The sequence below is a fragment of the Apium graveolens genome, chromosome 11, assembly GCF_009905375.1.
Source record: "Apium graveolens cultivar Ventura chromosome 11, ASM990537v1, whole genome shotgun sequence".
Taxonomy (NCBI): domain Eukaryota; kingdom Viridiplantae; phylum Streptophyta; class Magnoliopsida; order Apiales; family Apiaceae; genus Apium; species Apium graveolens.
The window spans coordinates 77,467,709-77,490,554 of record NC_133657.1 but is presented as its reverse complement, the minus strand read 5'-3'; the positions used below and the strand labels follow the sequence as shown (position 1 = coordinate 77,490,554).

General features: G+C 33.0%; 2 protein-coding genes across 4 annotated transcripts; one reads left to right on the top strand and one right to left on the bottom strand.

Annotated features, from left to right (window-relative positions):
* The first annotated feature begins 1,950 nt into the window (after positions 1-1,950).
* LOC141696986 (uncharacterized) lies at positions 1,951-10,852 on the top strand. 2 transcript variants are annotated; one of them, XM_074501157.1, is made up of 11 exons: positions 1,951-2,174; positions 2,636-2,699; positions 5,338-5,535; positions 6,725-6,910; positions 7,775-7,831; positions 7,943-8,125; positions 8,211-8,313; positions 8,399-8,584; positions 8,837-9,063; positions 9,141-9,704; positions 9,873-10,852. In XM_074501157.1, exons 2-11 carry the CDS (start codon positions 2,682-2,684, stop codon positions 10,308-10,310), a joined length of 2,160 nt encoding a protein of 719 aa, XP_074357258.1. In that variant the 5' UTR covers positions 1,951-2,174; positions 2,636-2,681; the 3' UTR covers positions 10,311-10,852. The 2 variants fall into 2 exon arrangements, with proteins under 2 accessions (XP_074357258.1, XP_074357257.1); XM_074501156.1 differs by having other exon boundaries at positions 7,775-7,867.
* A 1,784-nt stretch (positions 10,853-12,636) lies between these two features.
* LOC141696987 (uncharacterized) lies at positions 12,637-16,658 on the bottom strand. Of its 2 annotated transcripts, XR_012564564.1 has the most exons (9): positions 16,380-16,658; positions 16,218-16,280; positions 16,049-16,115; positions 15,813-15,913; positions 15,220-15,264; positions 14,859-15,131; positions 14,678-14,780; positions 13,754-13,921; positions 12,637-12,934 (listed from the first exon to the last, which is right to left on the bottom strand). XR_012564564.1 is itself a non-coding variant. In XM_074501158.1 (8 exons), exons 1-8 carry the CDS (start codon positions 16,545-16,547, stop codon positions 12,852-12,854), a joined length of 903 nt encoding a protein of 300 aa, XP_074357259.1. In that variant the 5' UTR covers positions 16,548-16,656; the 3' UTR covers positions 12,637-12,851. The 2 variants fall into 2 exon arrangements, 1 of the variants encoding a protein (XP_074357259.1); XM_074501158.1 differs by lacking the exon at positions 13,754-13,921 and having other exon boundaries at positions 16,380-16,656.
* Between the last annotated feature and the right edge of the window lie 6,188 nt (positions 16,659-22,846).

Genomic DNA, 22,846 nt, shown 5'->3' with positions numbered 1-22,846 from the left:
GATAAGCAATATTAGTTGAAGATGATAATATTTAATGGTAGAAAGTAGCGTATAATTATCATATTATATTGTACCATTTGATTCGATCCATTTTATACTTTTTTAAAAAAACAATTATATTGGTCGGTAATTTGAAAGGATTAACAAGTTCAACTAATATTTATAAAATTTATAAAATTGTTTTTTTTTAATTTTAGGAAAATAATATATATTATTATCGTATTATTATAAGAATAAATATTAGAATAATAAATAAAATAAGTTTATAAATGGATTAAATGACGATATTATTACAAAAAAATCGAATTCTTGAAAAAAACTCATGAATGTCAATAGTTTGTCTTCACAATACATAAATTATTTTTATGTGACAACCATGACAGATGCTCGGTTGAGTACAATTAGATATGGATTGTTTGTAAGTATAAATTATTGCAATCTATTTATTAGATGATAATATTTTTGAATAATTATAAATGCATGTTATTTGAGTAATCAATTGGCCCACTGGATATTTACGTATACTCAAAAATATAACAAACAGTAATTTACATATATACACACCCACATATGATTTTATCTTTACTAATTGTAAAAGATTCAATGTTAATATTGAATTTAGATACATTGACACACTTGAAAAGCACAACAAAAGCCTTTTATATTGTGAAAGTGAGAATGATAAATTGAATTTGAGAATTTTTTTCAATGTGTTAAAATATTAGGTAGATTAGTTCAATTTTAATTGATGAATTTTAACATTGATAATAATCTGACATCTTATAAAATTAAGAATATGTTCAATACATTAAAAACTTAGAACATCATGTAAACTTTAGTTGATAGATTATTACATGAAAATGATATAACATCAACTTAACATTAAATTTAAAAACTATAAATTTTTCATTAGGATGAATTTTTATTAACGATGGTTTAATTTTTATTTTGTTGAATATTATGATTTCAAGTATGTAAAAATTTAGTTATGCATTATTAAGCCTTTTAAATTGAGCAAGGTAGTTGTAATTTAGTAGTGATTTCAGTAATGATATAGCTCATTACTCATTGTTTAATCAACCAAAACTCAAAAATTTTGCTCAACTCTGCATTCAAATTTTTTTATATTTTAAGTTTACTATGTGTGAACATACTAACGGCATTATATATATTAAGTTTTAATATTTTCGTTTTAAATGTATAGTGAAAACCATGTTTGTATTCATTCAATATATACAAATTACACGACAAATATATAATTTGTGAAATGAGTATATTAGAAACGTGTGTAAGTTGGTGAGAACATGAAAACCATACACATTGATAAACAATCAACTTGTATTTGATATACATGAAAATCATACACATTGATAAACAATCAACTTGTATTTTATAAACCCGAGACATTACACAATATTTACCAATATGAAAATAATTAAGAATGTTATAATTGCATGATGCATCAAAAAAAAATTAAAAATGACATGTACCCGCGGGTTATTGTGCTAGAAGCTAATCAAGAGGTACTCTATCGAAATATGTATTTTATAATAAAATGTCCAATATCAATGACGAACAAATTAACTACCATAAATTTAAAGTAAAGTACTACCCACTTTAAATAATATAAATAAAATTTTCAAAATAATTAATATGCAACATAAAATGTAACTTCTATATGAGTTAATATTTCACATTTATATTCATATGGAAAACAACGACAGGTTTTCGGGTAAAACAACTGGCGGTTTGGTGTGGAAAACAGCTAGTAAGTCGGTGAGGATAATAGCTGGCACGCATATTACATATAATAACTAAATAAATATATGAGACACACATCACTTTAATACCACATTATTTTTGTGTTTACCAACGCATCAGCATGCTTTATTTTGTTACATGACATTATCATCGGCATCTTAAAAGCTTGAATGTTCACTTTCAATTATCATATTTTCCTTCTTCCTTCTCTTTCATTTGTCCATCTTAACTTTTCTCTATGATTGAGCTTTCCGAACTCGAGCCTGTTTGGTCGATGATCTATAATTTCATACATGTCCGATCCATTTCCGATGTAAACAGTATAAATTGGTAAAATGTCTATGTGTACAACGGCGGATCGAAGTAGCACAACTGTAAAATGTCTAATATCCCGAATTTTTCAAGCTAAATTGGTAAGTTGTTGTCTATATTAAGTTTAAACCCATAATATCTAAGTATACACATATACATATACATACATACAAGGGGGATAATTTATCCAATTAATTCAGTTAGGTTAAACTTATTTCCCCTTATATGTTATGATTTCGATTTGGATATGTTTACGTTTTAATAAAATTTCAGGTAATCTTTCAGATTCGTACGATTCAATATCGATTTTGGATTTCAATTTGTATCATGGTCCGAATGAATCAATATATTTAGGAATTGCAATTTTAATTATGATCTAGATCTGTGCAAATCAATTTGGAACTATTGTTAATTAACTTTGTTATATCACAAAATTTGTGTCATATTTGACATGATTTTTTTCCAAATAATGTGATATTAAACATTTCTAATACTTTTACACTTGATTTAACTTTTTTTTCTTATCTAAGGAGTCACAAAATATTTCATGTATTATTTGCAGTAAACAGTGAAGAAAATGCTCCAAAAAGTTTGAAGACCACATTCAAATGTCGGTAATTTTGCTGGTAATATTCTTTATACATATTAAATTTATGTCATATTTGTGGATTATACAATAATGTGTTTATTACATGCGTTTATTCAAAAAATTAAATCTTGTAATTCTATATCACAAGTTACATGTCTTACAATTATTGGATGCTAAATTATTGATATGTATACATCTATAATATAAACTATAATGAGTGTATAATATTTCTAAGATTGACGTTTGAGTGCTACCATACCATGTATATAAAATGTATGTGTGTGTGTATATATATCGGTTTATAAAAATATATTTGACAAAGCATAGAGTGACACATATAATCTTCCACTCGAGGTTCACATAAATTTTAAGTGTTAGGATTGCCATCGAACTATATATGTATAAATCTTTTTCTTTAGTTTAGTTTTATATAATCAAATATGCTTATATCTATATTTCATTTTATCTAAATCTCTTTATAAAAGTAATTTGTAATTTTTTTACCTTTTTAACCACATGTATCACTCAAACTCAATTCACGAAGAATGATAAATACAATTTTGTCATATTTCTAAATTACTAAGAATTTTTATCATATCCAATGTGCATAACATTCTTTCAATCACTTTAGAGATAAAATAATTATTAGTTTGTTTTAAATTATTTAATATATTTATGTGTTAGAAATGTGATTGATGACTCATATTATATAGGCAATTGACATTAGCACTATAACTTTACTCATTGAATTACATATAATACTCTCCGTCCCAATAACTTTCTATTTGGGGATTTTTCAACAGATTGTTTACATTTCCTAAATAGCATATTATCATTATAATGGCTCCAAAATTTACCTCCGCTTTCTTAATTATTTTTCAACATAATTCATTTTTTTAATCTTTGTGTCGGACAACGTTGTTAAGAACTTATGGGATGGTGGGAGCATATCATATATGTCACGAAATGATTAATAGCGAAGTATAAATCGTGCATATTTGTATAAATAGTTTATTTTTTAATTTTTTATTGAATTTAATATAATATTTCGCCATTTCATTATGTTAGAGGACGAGGTTAGATTGATGATAAATAACAATATACGAGAATGTATGTGTATTTATGTCCCTGTATTACTTTATATATATGTATATATTTATTGTATATATGTATGTATATATGCACATATTAATTATACAACAAATGATAATTTTGAATAATTGAATGACTAGGGGAATTAAATATTATATAGATATTAATGTACGGATATAATTGTCATATGAATTAATTTGTTCAACAACCCCCCTAACGATGTTAACAACCTATGGAGTGGTGGAAGTATATGATATATGTCACATAATTATTGATAATAAAGTATAAATCGTACATATGTATATTAATAGTTTATTTTATTTTATTTTTTATTTCATATAATTTAATATAATATTTGGTCATTTCATTGTGTTGAAAGACGATGTTAAATTGATGACAAATAAGAATATATGAATATGTGTCTATGTATGTATGTGTGTGTGCATATAATAATTATACAATAATTAATAATTTTAATAAATAAATGATGTGGTGAAATAAATATTATATAGATATTAATGTAGTGATATAATCGTCATATTAATTAAATTGCTCATCAAACTCCCTTATTGTTGTATTATATATATAATAGATAATAATTGTATTACATATATAATAGATAATAATAGAATATGCACCGGGAAACTTAAAACTTTGATTCATAAAATGAATCGATGGAGTTTAACATGTTTAACATAATCTTTATACAACAGGAGTAGATTGACTCCATCAATTTGTGATGCTTCGTCAATTCATCAAGCTTTTCATTGATTTTTGATGAAATCATCAACATATTTCAATTACTATTCACACTAAAATTAACCTATTCAAATCTATTTTAAGATTTTATCCATCTCTTCCTTCCATTTTTTTCTCATAAAAATTCTTTTTTAGGTTCATCAAATAGTAACTCATCAATTGATTGGATTACATGGGTGCATAAAAGTTGAGTAAAAAATTGATTCATCATGAATATTAAGTGACTCCATCAATTTAATCAAAGTCATTCATGCGTACATATACTCTAATATATGGATAATAGATTTCATGTCATATTATTTTTATAAATTAATATACCCTCCCTTTTTAGTTATTACATTTGACTTTTACATAATTAATTGACTAAAGTTTAACCGAAATTTATTAATATTTGATAATTGGACAAAATAAGTAAGAATATATTATCGGAAAGTAGATTTAATTTATTTTAATATATAATTTTTAGTTTTTTAAAAAAATATAAGAATAATATTTAATTTTTGATCAAAAAATGATAAATTTAATTTTTATAAAAAAAAATGTGACTAGGACGGACTACTCTGGATTAAAAAATCAATAGTAGAACATTGATCCTGAGTCTGTATAGAGCTGCCAATATTTCGCGACAATTCCAAACACTTTCATAGTCCCTTTCTCTCTGTCCGTCTCTCTCTCTCTCACTCACTTTGATAGTCCCTTTCTCTTTGTCTCCGTGCCTCTCTCAGTCTCTCTCTCTCTCTCTCCACCTGCATTATCAAGCATAAACCCTTGTTATAGATTTGTACTCGCATTACTTTCTTAAATCTCTAATGGGGAATTTGCAGCAATTAAATGCTTTTGAAGAGATGTCATTTGATTCTAACCCATCGCTCTCTCAAATCAGCGCTGAAAGATGGTCTGAAGCAGAGAGTGCAGCCCATAACATCATTTCCAAGTTGCACCCAACTGTTGCATCGCATACAACAAGGTGTCAAGTCTATCATTATCTCCGAAGATTGATCAAAAATCTAGGTGGTTTTGAGGTGAGCAATTTTTACTTTTAACATGCATCATATTAACTTTTTATAATCTTCTATGTAATTGTGAATTTGATTTGGTCTAATGCAAGTCTTGTTTAATTGTTTGTCATAGAGATGTGCGTGTGATGTTTTTTTAGTATATGTATACATGCTTATCTGGATTATTTTTTGCAATAGATGTTTTTTCCAAGAGATTATCGTAGTTAGGGATTTGTGACTATTTTGAAGTTGGTTGAGTATTAATATTTTCGAGGCATTGTTGGTAATGTGCTATTCAGATAGTTTATATCTGATTTAGCAATAAAAAAGATACTTTAGTATATTTCTATGTTGTTCAGATAGTATATAAGTCGTAAATTTGCCTTGTTGTTTCGTTTATACAAAACTATGCTTAATTAAGGAGTATTTTAGAGTCTACATGGGCAGATGCTAATCTTGGTGTGTGTATAATGTATATGTTGTTGCTTCAGACTACTTTGAAGGCCATTTAGTATTTTTACCTTCAATCTGAGGTTTGTGTGTTGTCTTAATTAATCTTCAACGTGCGATTTGGTAACAGCAAATTTGTGTCGTGGTGGGGACAATAATATTCCAACTGAGGTGGCAACAGTTTGGTAGGATTTGAGTTTAGTATCTAGTGGTTATGTGAAAACCGGTTTTTGGCCCAAATGAATACAACTCGGTTCAGATCAGACCTTAGAAATGAGTACTCGGGCAGAGTAGCCGATTTTTACAACACTAGTACATATGCCTATCGTTTTTGTACTGATTAAAGTATTATTACTTGAAAGACTTACTTTACTGCAATTGAGTATTTTAACTTTTAAGATATTACTTGGATACTGTGCTTAATTTTTATGGCCATTCAGTGATTACATTTCTGTGGTGTGGAATACTGAAGATTAAGGCAATGAAAATACCTAGTTAATTACTTTGAATACATTAATAGAATGACAGGTTAGTCGTATTCGTAATATATACTTTGACTACTTGCAATTGCCTCATATATGTGTATGTGTGTAATCTTGTCCTTTAAATATATTAGGTTTTTCGATTTAAGTTTTTTAGAGCATGCTGCAGTGAGATTACCGTTTTTTAAATTAAGAATCTGCATTCTTATATAAGATGTACCTAACCACGAATATTATTTCTTTAATTACCATTATGAATGTCTTATTCTGTCATCCTACAGGTATTTCCATATGGGTCGGTACCTCTAAAAACGTATCTTCCTAATGGAGACATTGATCTAACTGTCTTTTGTGATGCAAGCGTTGAGGAGGCACTTGCCAATGATATTGTTTCTCAGCTTCAAAGAGAAGATAACAGTAACAGTGCCGAATTTGGCGTGAAAGAAATTCGGCTAATTAATGCTGAGGTATTTATTTTCAACATGATAGTGTTCTAAACTGTCTTTTTTCCTTTCAACTAATATTTTGTTGGCTCCATCTCCGTTTCCTTGCCACTTCTCATCCTGTCTTCTTTCTACATATATGCTTCATTATGTTTAGTATATTTCGTGTGCTATATGATCAGTACGTACTGCCATATCGTTACGAAATAACATGAGTATATGTGAAAGTTCTATGCATTTGACCAAATAATTTGATATTGTTACAGTAGTTTTGTATATTGACCTGTCAACTTTGCATTTGTGAAATAAGTACTGATATTGTTCCATAGAGACTTGTATATTGACTTAACATCAAAGGTTATATTCAGATATTTATTGTCACTTCATATTCGTGTAAAAATTAAATTTCATTGAGGCCGTTATTTTTATATGATGATGTGATGTGGATATCTTTCATCGAATCATAACTACGATATTGAGTTAATGACTAGTAGTAGTAGGTCTATCGGTGACCAATTTAAGTAGCAAGAAACTAGAACTTTCAAGATTGCAGAATATCAATTGATAAGCTCTTAAGTTATCAACTAGTAAGTGGTCAATAGGTGATTGCTTTAACCAAGTTGAATGCAATACTTAAACTATTGACATCTCAGCTAAACAAAATACACTAGTATTTTTATAAACATTTTGTGCAAGAACATGGGTTCAAGTATAAATTGCGCGTTATTAATTTTGTTTAACACTTTCTGCGTTAGGCTTCTGTTATTGCATCTCATATTTTCCAGCACTTAGTTTCACTAATTTTTATCGTCCTTCAAACTTTTTGTTTTATGATGTGAATAGATTCCGCAAAGTGATCTTGTTGCAATTTGATACTTTTAATCTCAGGTTAAGCTTGTTAAGTGCGTCGTGCAGAATATTGTGGTGGATATATCATTCAATCAAGTAGGTGGACTATGTTCACTCTGCTTCCTTGATGTTGTGAGTCTCGTTGAAGTTAGTTTTATGAATAATATTTTTATTAAATAGGCAATAATTATTTTTATTCGTGGATAGGTTGATTACATCATTGGCAGGGACCATCTATTTAAGCGCAGTATATTACTGATTAAAGCCTGGTGCTACTACGAGAGCCGTATTCTAAGCTCTCATCACAGATTAATCTCTACATATGCATTGGAGACTTTAGTTTTATACATTATTCAAGTCTTCCACTCATCATTAGATGGCCCATTAGCAGTAAGTGCTCCTGGATTTATTGTTGGACCTTTAATATATTATTATCTCCCATAAAATTGACTCTCTTTCTTCTGTCAAATTTCAGGTTTTATATAAATTTATGGACTACTTCAGCAAATTTGATTGGAAAAACTACTGCATTACTTTACGTGGTCCAGTTCGTCTCTCATCCTTGTCAGAATCTGGAAGTGAGAAACATATCTTAAATTGCTGATTCAAACACTACACTATTTCACTCATCAATTAAATTTGGCCTTTTTTTATTATACACAGCTGGGATACCTGAAAATATTGGAGGTCGTATGTTACTGTCTGAGGAATTCTACAGACACTGCATGGACATGTATTCCGTTCCTTTAAAAGAGGTTGAAATGCAGACACGAATATTTCCTAGAAAGCACCTGAACATAGTTGATCCACTTAAGGAATATAATAACCTGGGCCGCAGTGTCAGCGAAGGTAGAACCCCTCTTCTTCAGCAATTCCGTTTCCAGTGGATGCATTTGAATTGTTTGAATTTTCATGTTAAACACTACTGAGATATGTATCTTGTAATAAATTTATGTCCTCGGCCAATGAATAAAGTTATGAATGTATGTCTGTCATTTAATCCCCCCACCTCACTTTTGAAGCCTATGCAAAATGTGTGTGGCTTTTTTTAATAATTTTTTTATTGGATAATCTTACGCAACACTGCTTGTCCTTTTGCAGGAAATTTTTTTAGAATAACGAGTGCCTTTACATTTGGGGCGAGGAAACTTGGACAAATACTTGTGCATTCAGGAGATAGTCTCGCTGTTGAACTCCCGATGTTTTTTTCGAATACATTGAATAGGCATGGAAGTGGACATCGTCCTGATGTTCAAAATGCAGTCCATACCTTGGTTCCCACCCCAACTAACCACGCAATTTTCAATGAGTCAAACAATGAAGGCGAGGTAATTTATAGTTGAAAATATGCATATTGTTTTGTGTAGATGGAGATAACTAACCTATTCATGTTGGTTCACTCCAGGATGGAGTCTGCATCTTCCCAACATCAGATACTTCAAATAGGCAGCAAATAGGTAACAGAACATCTGATGAGATTTTACAAGAAACCGAGGAAGGCACTAATATCAGTCCTGACCGGGGTAGTGAGGCCCAGAGACATGTCGGAACAGTGGATGTTCCTTCAGTTACATATTCTACTGCCTTGTCCAATGAGTTATTTAATACTGACAGCAGTTTGGCCTCGGCAAACAATGTCACTAGTCCTGATCCTTTGGACCTAATTTTAGATCTTCGTGGGGGCTTTGAGACTCAATTTAATATATTGCAATATGGTCGGTGTTTCTATTTGTTTGGCTCAAATGTGCAAGATTGGCCAGTACCTCCACGACGACCTTATTTTCAGAGTACACATTCTTCAGGTGCTATTCAGCCCTCATCTCTACTGAATGAGTTTCCGTTTCGAAGAATCAATGGCTTAGTCCGTGATCCCAGGCTCTACCCTGTAAACTCAATGCTTGTGCCTCATGCTTCTTATGGTTTTGAAAGGCCCAGGCCGCGTGGAACTGGAACGTTTTTCCCTATCCTGGTTTGCACCTTTTTTGCCTTTAGATTATTGCATTTCAAATTATGTTGGTACCATGAAATGGATTTTACATGCGAACATATGACTAGGATCTGTAGTTCGAGCCTGATTGTTCTAGTCTGGAAGTGGCCTGCCTCATATTTTCTAATTAATTTTATTAATTGTTTTTAGAATCGGCCCCAACGTTGTTACAGACCATCGTCGGTTGAAGGAATGATTCAGGCACCAGTGAGGTCCTTCCATAGCATTGTCCAAACAGTTACATCTAGTGGATTCCCTGCAGGTCAAAGTGGTGGGTTGCCTAGGTATTCAGATGGAAACTACTCTGCTTCATTGGGGAATGCTGATGGTTTAATCACGCAAGACAATGGAAGTCTTGTATCTAGTCCCGTCTTTCATGCACAACATATAATACCTTTTCAAGGGAGCAACATGCAGCCAAGACCTGCTTCTTCCTTCCAACCAAGAACACCTTTTCACGGGAGCAACAGGCAACAAAGACATGTTTCTTCCTTTCGACCAAGTACACCTTTTCAAGGGATCAACCGACAACAAAGACCCGCTTCTTCCTCCTCTCAACCTGGGAATTTCAGTTCCAGGCAAAGATAGTCCTAAAGGTGTTGCTGGTCTTGGAATGTAAGGTATGAAATTCACCTGAAGCTGCCAAAAGAACGTACTTCTTGGTGTTGTACTGCCGGGCATGAAGGTCTGGACTGTCATCATTTAACCATAAAAAGAAAGGATGCTTCCCACGTTTCTCTATGTGAGTGTAGTTACAGATGTAAAATCTGTCATGGTTTATCTTCCGAATGGTGATGGTATTTGGTTATGAAAAAATGATGGAGATATGATGGTGAGTCCTCTTAAACCATGTTGAGACTTGCAACCTACAAATGTTGATATGAGTAGAGCCATTTTTGTACAAACTATTCTGCTGTTGTACAGTTAATTATAATGTTTTTTTTATTGTTGTAAAAATACTTAAGTAATTTATATAAAAGGGTACAAGTAAAATAGGACAAGTGCTTGTAAATAACCTGTACACTTGTCCTTGGAGATACTGTGAGGAGGAACTGTTGCTTTGGGCGATGGCTAGAAGTTTGTTGTGGAAAACAGTTCGGTGAGTAGGTATGTAATGATTGTTAAGTAAACACATTATTCATGTTTGTTTCATAAAGCATGAAAAATGTAAAATAACATAGAGTATATGGTTAAAGCGCCTCTTGATTTTGTTGGGGGCAAAGAAATTATGCTCACAATCAGCAATCAAAAACAAAGAGACCCCCATATACACATATTTCATACCAAAAAATTTGTTTAGGCCAATATTTCAACCTTTGAATGTATTGCGCGGTGACTGTAGTCCTTGTGCTTTTATGTCTTGTCCGCGCTCCACGCCTTTATAATCCTAAACATTTGCTGCTATTATTGATAAATAAAAAAAATGGGAAAAAGTTCAAGCAAAATAATTGAGCATAGCCTCTTTCTCCTCCTGCTTTGTTTGTTTGTTATGATGAGCTTAAACTGTAGGCGTGTTTATGGTTTGAAGGCAGCGGCATCCAGTAATATATCATCATCATCATCATCATCATCATCATCATCGTCAATGGAGGTGGATGACATGATGGAGTGGGAGAGAAGAGAGGGGAGGTATTTGGCAGAAAAGAAGAAGTTAATAACACCAGGTGTTCTCAAGAGAGACCAAGCAGTGTGTAACGGTGGCAGTAGAGGGCAGTCTTACTCCAGCAGCTGCCTCCCTCCACCGTCTAACTCCTACAACAGAGGCTGTTCTAAAATTTATCGTTGCAGGAGTTGAGCCTTGTGTGTCGTCTCCATTCCTCATGGGACTGGGGATGCAAGAGCTAGCAAATTAGTGAGATCAAATTTTCCGTGTTAATAATTGTTGTAGTGGGGGATGGATGTAATAATAATCAATCTTCCAATTTGTTGTAATGAAGTCTGTATTAGTTTCAATATAATTGAGACATTGAATAAAATTTGGATCAACTCAACTGTACAACTAGATCTGTCAGAGGCTGTTTTGACGGCAGTCTGACTATCAGTCAATCCTTCATTCATGTTGTAAGGGCTCTTTATTTTAGATGAAAGGCATTAACGGTGTCTGATGCCTCCTTCCAAGGAGCGTTTCTACTAAATCATCGACACAATCTGACAATCTTACCTTTACTATGGACTTGTTGGAAGCAAGCTACCTTGAAGCAAGCTTTTATGGCTACAAGCCTATTTCACCCCCACTCTTCAACCCATAATTTAAACCTACTTAATAAACCTCATATCTGTGTTTGGAAGCTTGTCCAAGTGGTAGATTAAGCGTATATAGTTTCAAGGTCATTTTTGAAGGGAGTAAAACTTCATATTTGAATTGTGAAGTATGGCATAAAATTTTGTTCATTAATCAGTTTTTTGGTTTTTTTCAACAGCTCCGAGACGACCTTTAAATTTCTGAATAATTGACTGATTTTCCTAACACCCCTGAAATTATCTCTCGGGATCTTGAAAATGTAATATGGTATTGCTCAAGACCTTGGAAGCCCCTGAGTTGAAAATCATAATATTGAACTAATAAGTTCGTGGTTAATATTTTTTTTTATGAAAATACAAGTGGATATCTAGTTATTTTGTTGTTCACCATATATTATCTGTAGACACGTACTTGGTAAACTCCACCCTTGAATATGATTTCGTTGCGACTCCACTCCTGTGTCCCTATAGCCGTAATATCTTCGCCTTGCACAACTTTCTTTTACTAGTTTCCTGTTTTCTACTCTTTTCATTTCAAGAAGAAACGTAGTGTTCCAATAAAATTTTCTTGAAATACCTTCAATTAATTATCTTCACCTATTCCGAAATAAACAGTCCTTCCACTCGGACACTTATTGTGCTGGCAGTTGTGTACAAATCCGACCATGGTTCATAAAATATAACCCAGACATAAAAGCACTGAACTATTTATCACAAATAATTGTCATGAATCCAAGACTCTTAAAAAAGTTAAGTTTAAGCAAAAGCTTAAATTAATAGCATCAAATTTCATTGTTTAACCCACATTAATAACCCATTCCTCAGTTACATATGCTGGCCGTGTACTCCTAAGAATCCGGCGAGCACATTCCAGTGATGCCTCAAACTCTACTTAATTTCAAGCTTCCATACCTCACGAACATTAGAAGAGCCATCAGCAACCTCGGCAACCAGACTAGCTTTTAGAAAGCCTGAAATTAAAATTTAGACTATTTCATCAATATGCCACTCGGCAAATAATTCTTCAAATTGTGCAGTTGTATGCAGAATCAACTTTGATAAGTTTCCCTAGCATTCCTACCTACCCTCTATTGTAAAGAGATACCTATACCACCAGCAGATATAAACAAACTTAACCTCATATGCATCACTATGCTTACAACGGCAGCTTGCTTCTATATAAATGCTTAATCATCCAACGCAAGAGATAATATATTAATATCATCGACATGGAAAATACTCCCTCCCAGCTCCAAAAGTCTGGCCTTTTTGACTACGTATCAAAATTATTCTTTTAAACTTTTTGCAAATTTTATATGTATCAACAATACAATAACCTGGGTACTACAGAAAAAGGTCAATTTGAACAGATAAAATCAAACAAGCCATTTAGTTAAATAAGTCATAAAGAGAAGTCATAGCAAGTATTTTCATTGACAAGAGAACACAAGAAATAGTAATACTATTCCAATGACAATAACACAAGGCAGGGAAGTTACTGATATCCCATATGTATGCAGAATTAGATGTCCACTATTTTATATCCATGTAATTTTTCTATTTTCCCAATTCAAGATTCCATCCTTAATTAACATAGCTTGACATGCACTGATGTGGTATCGCTCAAACAAGATTTGATCTCAAGTAAATAATCCATTTATGATTAAGTACAAAATAAAAATAGGGTGTATATACCTTCAACATAGCCTTTTTTTTTTAAAAAAATCAAGCTTCCCCCCCCCTAAGTTTTAATATCTTAAATTTCAAAATAAAAGACAAGTTTCCAACACCTTTTGCTGAAAATTTGAAATTCAGTATTGCCACAGCCTCGACCTTGTTTAGCTCTTTTTCCCCTTTTTCTTCCCAAGTTCTAATATGGACAGAGCAGCTTCATAGGCTTGCATAGTAATCTCTCCAATCCCAAAATAGGAGAAGAATTTCAGAAAAGACAACCTTTTCTGGCAAATTTTATATTTTTACACTTACATCAGATAGGTAGAAAATATGATGTTATGTTGAATTGCTACTTGATTTACCTAAAAAAGCCCATCAAGAACTTAATCTAATTAGCAATCTGAAACTGGAACAATAATGTATACATGTACTTTCTATTGTAGAACAAGAAGAAAATGTATAATCTATCTCTCATTTTCCAAATGGAAGGGTGGAATGAGAATTCCATCTGATTAATTTAATTATTGCTACTTTGCTCCAATTTTAGTGTTCTCCCTTATTGTGGATCGTTGACTAGAAAAAGGTTCTTCCAAATTATTCCGCCTCATAAAACATTCTCTTCCCAATTTATTAGTACTATTCTAGTATCAAACGAATTTTCATTAAAAGAATGGGAGACCGTACATGTATGATACAAAATACAGTAATATCTAGTAGAATTTTAATGCTTGCATTTTGTGAGGGTATTTTCTATAATAAAATATACAAAATTTCCACTTGCTACAGAAAGCGGACATATCGATTGGGGCATCCCTAAAAGGAGAGGAGAGAAGATATTTGCATTGGGATGGAAGAAGTATAACCATATAGACGCTTGCTGCATAACAAAGGGAATCTGTTCGGAGAAGAATAAAAAGGGTTGAAACAAAAAACTTCAACCTAAAGGTCAGACAGATCACATATGGACACCATTACATGTGATAAAATTCTATACTGATACTTGAAAAATCATATAATGAAACTTTAGAAGATTGTATTACCGTCTTTCTCCACCACAGATAGGAACCGCCTTGATCCCCCTCCTACTCCAAAATAATGCTTTTTTGCAGCCATATACACAACTCCTCCAGGATGACTCATGCACTATATATAGATACAACAGTTGTAATCAAACTCCACAACATGTATCAATAGTATATCTACAAACGTATATAGAGTCACCTTTTTTATAAGTTGATAGAGGTTCGGGAGAGCAGAAATTGAGTATACTGTCTCTGCCATCAAAATAATATCATATCCACCACATCCATCCAGCTCAGAGCTACTGTTCTCGTCAGTATTTGAATGGCTGAGCAGTTGATGCACTTCGCCCCAGTCACCAGCAAAGTAACGAATTTCTGCCTCGGAATTTAAAATATTAGCATTTACGTTGGGGATGGTAAGACATTGCAGGACTTCAGCATTAAAATCCTGGAAATGAACCGCAGCAGCACCCTGATGCACCAAAGAACAGGTTTGTAAGGCTTAAAAGTTTGGAGCATTTCTGTTAAGACATTGAACAGACTAAAGCATGCATGTTTACCTTGAGGCAAGCAAAGATTCCAGGTAGTCCATGACCACAACCAAGCTGAAATTTATAATATTGTAATAAGTGGTAATAGCAACGATCAGAACCAAAAAGATATATAGGTTTACAACTACTAGGAGTGCTATTTGTGCATATGTGTAGGGAAAGAAACTATTCTCTTATTGCTTGGAAGTTATAAGGAGATGAGGGGTGAGGGGAGGTGAACTATGTTTGCCGAACTCTATTTATTGCCTCTATTACCCATGTCAGATTTAGTTCAGATACCTCCTTAAACACCATTCCACAAGCAGAATAAAGAACATGGAGTATAAAGATCTTTCTGATTGAATTCTTAGAAAATAGCATCTTACAAAGCCAATAACCCAGTACACCAGATTAAATCAACATTCTTACGAGAAGATTCATTGTTTAAAAAGAAAAATACTAGAAAGTAAGCTAAACCTACAAAACTTGAAAGTTAAAAACTCATGGCCCTCCAATGTACAAATCCAATATAGCTTAAACACTAAAGAAAATTTCAGCATATTAAGAATAAATATGTTACAACGGCATAAGAAAGTAAGATCACCTTAGTAATCACATCCCACCTCTAATACTCTCTTTCCAGTGATTGAAAATGGATTAGCTTCATCTTCTGAACGAAGAGTTTTTACCAAATCTAGTGAACCTTCCCATAGCTTCAAACCTCCTGGTCGATAAAAAAAAGGCACAGCAATTAGTTTCAATTAGTTGAAATAAATTTACAACCAAAATGCACATAAATTAAAAAAAAAAAAACAAATGCAAGCAGGATTTAAAGTAGCAAAAAGAATGATGTAGAAACCTTCATATTTGCCTGGAACTAAATCAGAATTAGAAAGGGCGAAAACCTGTTGCGTACTAACCCGGCCCTAAAAAGAAGACAGGGGCAATAATAAGGTTGGATAGTATACAAAAACAATAGAAACGCAAACAATAATTAAAAACAAAAAGAGCAAAGGAGGTGTAATAACCTTGAGTAAAGTGAGACCATCCAAGTTGAGGGGCTCCAGAGTGAGATTTACAGAGGAAGGAAGCTGTTGTGACGTGTTTGCACATAGAAGAGTAAATTAGAGTAAATAAAAATAAAATAAAAAAGCATAAGAAATGCAGGAGGAGGGAAATAATAGGAGTACATTAGAGGGAACAAGTTCAAGACAAGGAGGAGGAGGAGGAGGGGGAAGAGGATTATTAGGTGGGGTATCAAGAAAAGATAAACCCAGTCCTCCTAATTGCTGTTTGGATTGGGGTTTTCCATCAGAAGAAGAAGAGAAGAGAGTAAAGGCTGATTGCTTTGCCGCCATTCTTGCACCCCCCCTTTCCACACCCCTTCAATCGTAGCTTTACTTCCCACCTCTCTCCTCGTTATAACACAGAATCGACTTCGTCTAATTTCGGCCTCTTGTACCTCCTTTTTTCGGGCTCTTCTACCTCCTTTTGCTCCTTCTCCTATTCCAATAAAATTAAATATTAATGTTAATATTAATATAAATAAATAAATGTAAAAAATGAATTTTTAGATAAAATATATATATATAATTATATGAAATATATATATTTAAATTTTTTATACTTATAATATGTTAAAATTATGCATTATTTTTAAAGTATTTATTATAATTTATATTTATAAGATCATAGTTGTCTCTTACAATAGTAGACTTCAAATCTCAACTTTCAGGAAGAGCTAAAAGTAATTTTAGATTTGAATCTTCAACATCATATTCATTGTCCACCAGTGACAGATCATTCAAGAGTTTGACAAACATGTTATATAAGTCAGTTAATGACTCATCACCTTTTGAGTCAAAGTGCTCATACTCTTGAGTGAGTATAGTCATCATGTTCTTCTTAATTACATCAGTTCCCTGACATCTTGTCTCCAAAGCATCCCATATCTCCTTTGCAGTCTTGCAATGAATTATCCTGTTTGACATGACATTATCAATGGCACTATGCAGCAAATACCTTATCTTTGCATCCTTGGCAATGGATGAGATATCTTCAGCTGTATACTCACTTTTCTCCTTTGGTATGGTCTTTGCTGGCTGATCTGCAACTACAACAGAGAGCTTGGTTGGCTTATGCGGTCCTTCATTAATTCTGTCAAGGTATTCTGGATCTGTAGCTTCCAGAAATATAGCCCTCTTCACTTTCCATATGAGGAACTCAGAAGGTCTCAGTATGGGAACCCTAATAGTCTCATATCGACTGTGGATTTGAGTGTTTTTAGTTTCTTCAGTTTGGGCGGGCTTGGTTGGATTTTTGTGCTTCTTCAGACATGATTGTTGGATCTTTACTGTATGTGTGTTAAAAGATATGCTCTGATACCAATTGTTTGGTCACACAACACTGTAGAAGAGGGTTGAATACAGTGTTTAATACAATCAAATCGATTTCGAACACAAGTAACAGTAAACAGATATATTCAATATAATAAACTCTGTTACAATGGAACTGTTCTCTCTCAGTGATGAACAAATATCACGAGAGCTGTTAGGTTACAATGTATGATATTCTCGATAATGATAACACATATAGTGTAAACCCATGTCTGTGTTTATATAGTACACAGTTACAAGATAACTTCTAATTGATATGGAATATAATTCTGTCTCCTAAAATATATCAATCAGATATCTTATACAAGTCTTCTTATCTTCTAACTCTTTTCATGCATATCTTCTTTTATATTAGTCTCGATCTTCTTTCCTGTAAATCAGCTTACTTCCTTAACTATAAGTCCTCCCGTACTTAAGTTCTGATATCTATCTTCTGATATTTATCTTCTGATAACCTAAGTTCTGATATCCTTAAGCTCTGACTTCCCGTAAGTACTGATTCCAGTAAGTACTGATATTTCCTGTTTGTTAAGATCTGAAAACTAAACATGAAACATATTAGATATGACATCTCAAATATATCTAACAATCTCCCCCAACTTGTAATTTATGCAAAATATACAAGTTAATAGATTTGATGATGTCAAAAACATTTAAGTTCAAATGCAATGAGAGTTTAATAAGACTATTAACTACAACTTACGGTCCTTGTAGCTTTACCAACATCAATGGATCAATCTGAATCCATAATGATTCTTAACAAAATCTTTTACCAGCTTATCTTCAGCTTTTCTCAGAACTTCAACTAACTGTGCTTTGACCTGCATCAGTTTTTCATCTTTGTTATCACCAATTTGATAAATGGCTGTTCTGAGAGCTTGAATTGATGTTCTTTCAAATCCATCACTAAGTCTGATAACTCTAGGATGTGAAGAGTTTTCATTATAACATAAGCATCTTCCTTTCAGAATAACTTTCACCTTAGCAGAATTCTTCAGCATAGGAATTTCACTTCCATCACCTTCGGTAATCATTGGTATATACTGAGAAGTTTTTATACCAGAGATTCTAAGTAGATCTCTTATAGCCTTCAAAATGTATTCTGACCATCTTCTTGTAATATCATATTTTACTTCCAGAAGATAGTGAATATGTTGAAGCTCTCTAACAGACTTCTTTAGCACATCAGTATCATCTAGTCTGTAAGCTAATCCATCATTGAGAAATAAAATCAATTTCTCCTTTAGATTATCCTTATCATGAGCATCTATCACAATTTGAGCAGACAGCACTTTGTCAAGGTGCTTTTGTTTGATTTGTTCATATGGTTTGTCTGTCAACATGAAAGGATCTCTTAGAGTAACTTCTACTCTTGTTTGTATCTTCTCTTCATCAGAACCTAATCCAGTTCTATCTCTAGGTTGCTTGGATCTCAACCCAAATGTTGCGAGTTGATTAATCATAAGATTGGATTTTGGTTCAACTAGAGTAGATTTCTTCCATAACAGCTTCTTCTTATCAGCAATTGTCATCTTTTCCAAATCAACTTGATCATAATTTGTTGTTTCTTCTGTAACTTACAGTTCTTTATTCTGAACAACTTGAGCAGTGTCAGAGGTTTTTTAGATTCTTCAATAATCTTTCTTCTCTTCAGAATTTAAACAGTTTCATCTTCTATCAAATCATCATCATGCATTGTAGTTTGATAGACTGGAACGGAAGAACTTATCTTTTTCTCAATCTTTAAAGGTTCACCAACCTTTTCTTTTCCTTTTGACTTAGGATCAATCTCAGTTTATGATCTAGTCTTGGACTTTAAAGTCTTAGAATTTAACTTTTCCCTGATCATAATGCCTTTTTCCTTAGGTCTTGGAGGTTTCTTTGCATCAGAAGCTTTAGACTTAAGATTTGTTTTCTCAGCTGCAAATCTAGCTTCTTCCTCCTTGAGAGTTTCCAAATCCATTCCTGGATTTTGTTTCAGAAATAATCTTCTAGCTATCTCCTCATCAAGTGTCTGTATTTTAGGATCTTTGTAATAAACAGTAGTTTGCTTCCCTTTTAGCTTCAGAGTTTGTAAAAACTTCTGAGAGTCTTTAGATCCTGACTGAATCAGAATATCAGAACTTGACATCAGACTTTGCTTATCAGAACTTGACTTTTGACTTTTAGCATTCACAGCATCAGAACTTGAATTGTTCTGTGTAGAAGATTTTCTTTGAACTTTTCCTTGACCTCTGCTCTTATCAGAGTTTCCCTGGTCATCATCTTTATCATCCTTCTTCTTCAGTATCTGAGTAGGTGAGCATTTGGACTTAACTACCTTCTCCCCCTTTTTGGCATCATCAGGAAGTAAGAGAGAGAGAGAAGTTCAACTGAAGATTGGATTTCATCCAATTGAGCTTTCTGAGAAACTTGGTTAGCCAGGACCTCATCAATTTGGGCCTGTTGCTTCTCTTGAATCTTCTCAATGGCTTCAACTTTCTCAAGAGTAGGTCTGATATATCTGTTCTTGTCAAGCTTGATCTGTAGATCCAGCTTATCAGTATGTTCCTTTAGTGTATCAACCTTGTCATGAGTAGAAGAATGTAGACCTTGAAGATGTTTGGTAGATAGAGAAGTGATCTTGAGTTGTTCTTTAAATCAGCATTTGTGAGCAACTCATCAGCTTTAGCAATATGCTCTGTCAGAACGTTAGAGCTTGGAATGAAATCAGCGTGGTCCACTCCACACCTCTGTGAGTATCCTCCCAAGGAATAGGTGCTTCCTTTTCAACAAATTTCTTCACCAATTCTTCCTTGCCCAGAATGGGAACTGGAGTCTCAACAGAAATACTGTCTTCAGAACTTGAGAAAGTCTCAAGATGTTCTGACAGCACAAGAGTGTGTGATGCTACTGGAGATTTAGGAATAAAATTATCTAAATTCTGAACATCGGAATTTATCTCCAGAGCTGGTGTGGTTGGTGTAGATGGTATCTCAGCATTTAAAATTGGAGAATGAGTTGGAGATTGTTGAGCTTCTGTAGATGGAGCTTCCAGATAAATAATATTTGGTATATTCAAATTGTGAATATCTATTTCAGAAGTTTTAGCTTGTTCTTCAGCATCATCTGTAGCTTTAATAGGAGATATAGGAGGTGTTGGCATAGTATCCTGAGCTTGAGTAGGGAATGGCAGAGCTTCAATTACCACAGGTTCTGATAAGATCAGAGATTCCTGATCCCCTTCCTCAGCTTCAGTTGAATCCTCATATATAGACTTGGCCTTGTACCTTTCTGCCCTCATTTTCTTTAGTCTCCTTGCCAGTGAAGGAGTTGCTTTAGCAGCTTCAGAACTTACAGATTTCCTCTTCAAAGTATCGGAACTTTGAGCTGCAGTTCCTTTCTGAGAAGTAACATTCTCAACTCCAATTATCACAGGATCTTATGCATGAATTTGTGCTTCAAATGTTTCTTAATTCATCACAATTTATTATTGACCATAATTTTAATCAAAAATTCATCAAAAGATATAGTTCAAATAGATGAAGTAAAGATTAACAAATTACAATTAGAACATTCACAGTCACATAATATGAGAGAAACAAAGACTAAATCTTGTAATTAAAGGAAATTTCATTAATATATCAAACGAGTACATTTCATGAAATTTATAGATTGCATGCAAAAATTACAAGGTAGTCCTAGTCTAAGATGATTAACATCAACAACCTTAGTCCTAAAAGAAAACCTATCGAATAGTTCCTCCTGCTGCTGACAAAGAGCACTGCAAGATGGATGACCCGTTCTTGCTGAAGGAGAACCTCTCTCATTTCTTCTTACAATCGATCAAGATGGAGCTGATAGTCCATCGAAAAGAACAAGAGGTCTGTGTGAACCTCTTGTGGAACAGAGTTCCAGATCTCTTCAGGAATGGCGGTGACATGCCACTCCTGTTGCCAGTCATCTCAACTCAACTCTATATTGAAAGTTTCATAGTTCATGAACAAATTGAAAAGAACCATTTTTGTTTATGAAGAAGAAAAATGATGAGAATTAAGAGAGAGGGTGAGTTTGTGAGAAAATGAAAGATGATTTGGCTGACACGAATTGTCAGTTTAAATAGTTATCGGAATACCAAGGGACTCGGGACTATTTAACTATTAAGAGTAGAAATAATGATGCCTCGTCTCCCTAGACCGATGTGTAAAAATAACATTCAGTAAAAAGTTAAAGCAGGAGTTAATGGGCACGAGAAATAAATAATAATTACTGTGCACATGCAGTTTTTCAAGACAAACACGTTTACCACTAACCCTTAATGATTATGACTGTTTTTATCTCACCTAAATATTCTGATTAAATATGACTGTTTCAGATTTTACCACAAATAAGTCAAGTAAAGAATAATGCCACGTAAGCATCAAGGATTCCATCAGGATTTAATATCAGAACTTTAACTTATTTCAGATTTTAACAGTCATCAGAATATGGCTTCTGAACTCAACAAGTGAATATCTTTTTTTGTGATTCTTCATACAAATACTGACTTGTTTTCTTCAGAGTTTAATCATCAGAACTTCCATCAGAACTTGTCCTCAAAATTTATGCAAATGACACTTAACTGTTTGTCAATAACAACTTAATCACCACAGTAATTTTTATCATTCATATGGAGTGAAAGTGTGTGCATTCAGCAGAATATCAGATAAAGATTAAAGTCTAATAAATTTAGTACATCTTAGAAATAAGGCATAACTAAGAAAAGTGGTTAAAATCTGTCATCAATCATGAAGTCTACTATAGAACAAATTTATGCAAGAGTCCACCTCAACTGTTTGTGCTCATTTTATGCATCTTTTGAAATTCCTTTTTACAGTGGCTTCTCAATGTAAGTGAGTCACGACTGCTTATCTGAATTTATGTTGTTGTCAGAGTATTTCTCCAGTAATCAGAGAATGTGAAAAGTCACCAAGAAAATTTATTTGCTTTTCTAATGCATATTACTTAATACCAGCAATGCACTTGGGTCTTCCCTTCCAAATATTTACTCTAGATCTCAAAGGAGTACCTGACTTTTATTTTTTTTTCTTTTCTTTTCTTTTGATAAGTGAGGCTTATCAGCATTTAGTTCATCCTTAAGATTTACTGACATCAGAATTTGACAGATAAGAAGCAAGAATCTAGTTTGTGACTTAGTAATAAGATATATAAAGTAAACTTGACTAAGCTCAAAATCAGAATTTGCCTGTGTTAATGAATTTCCACATAAACAACTAATTCAA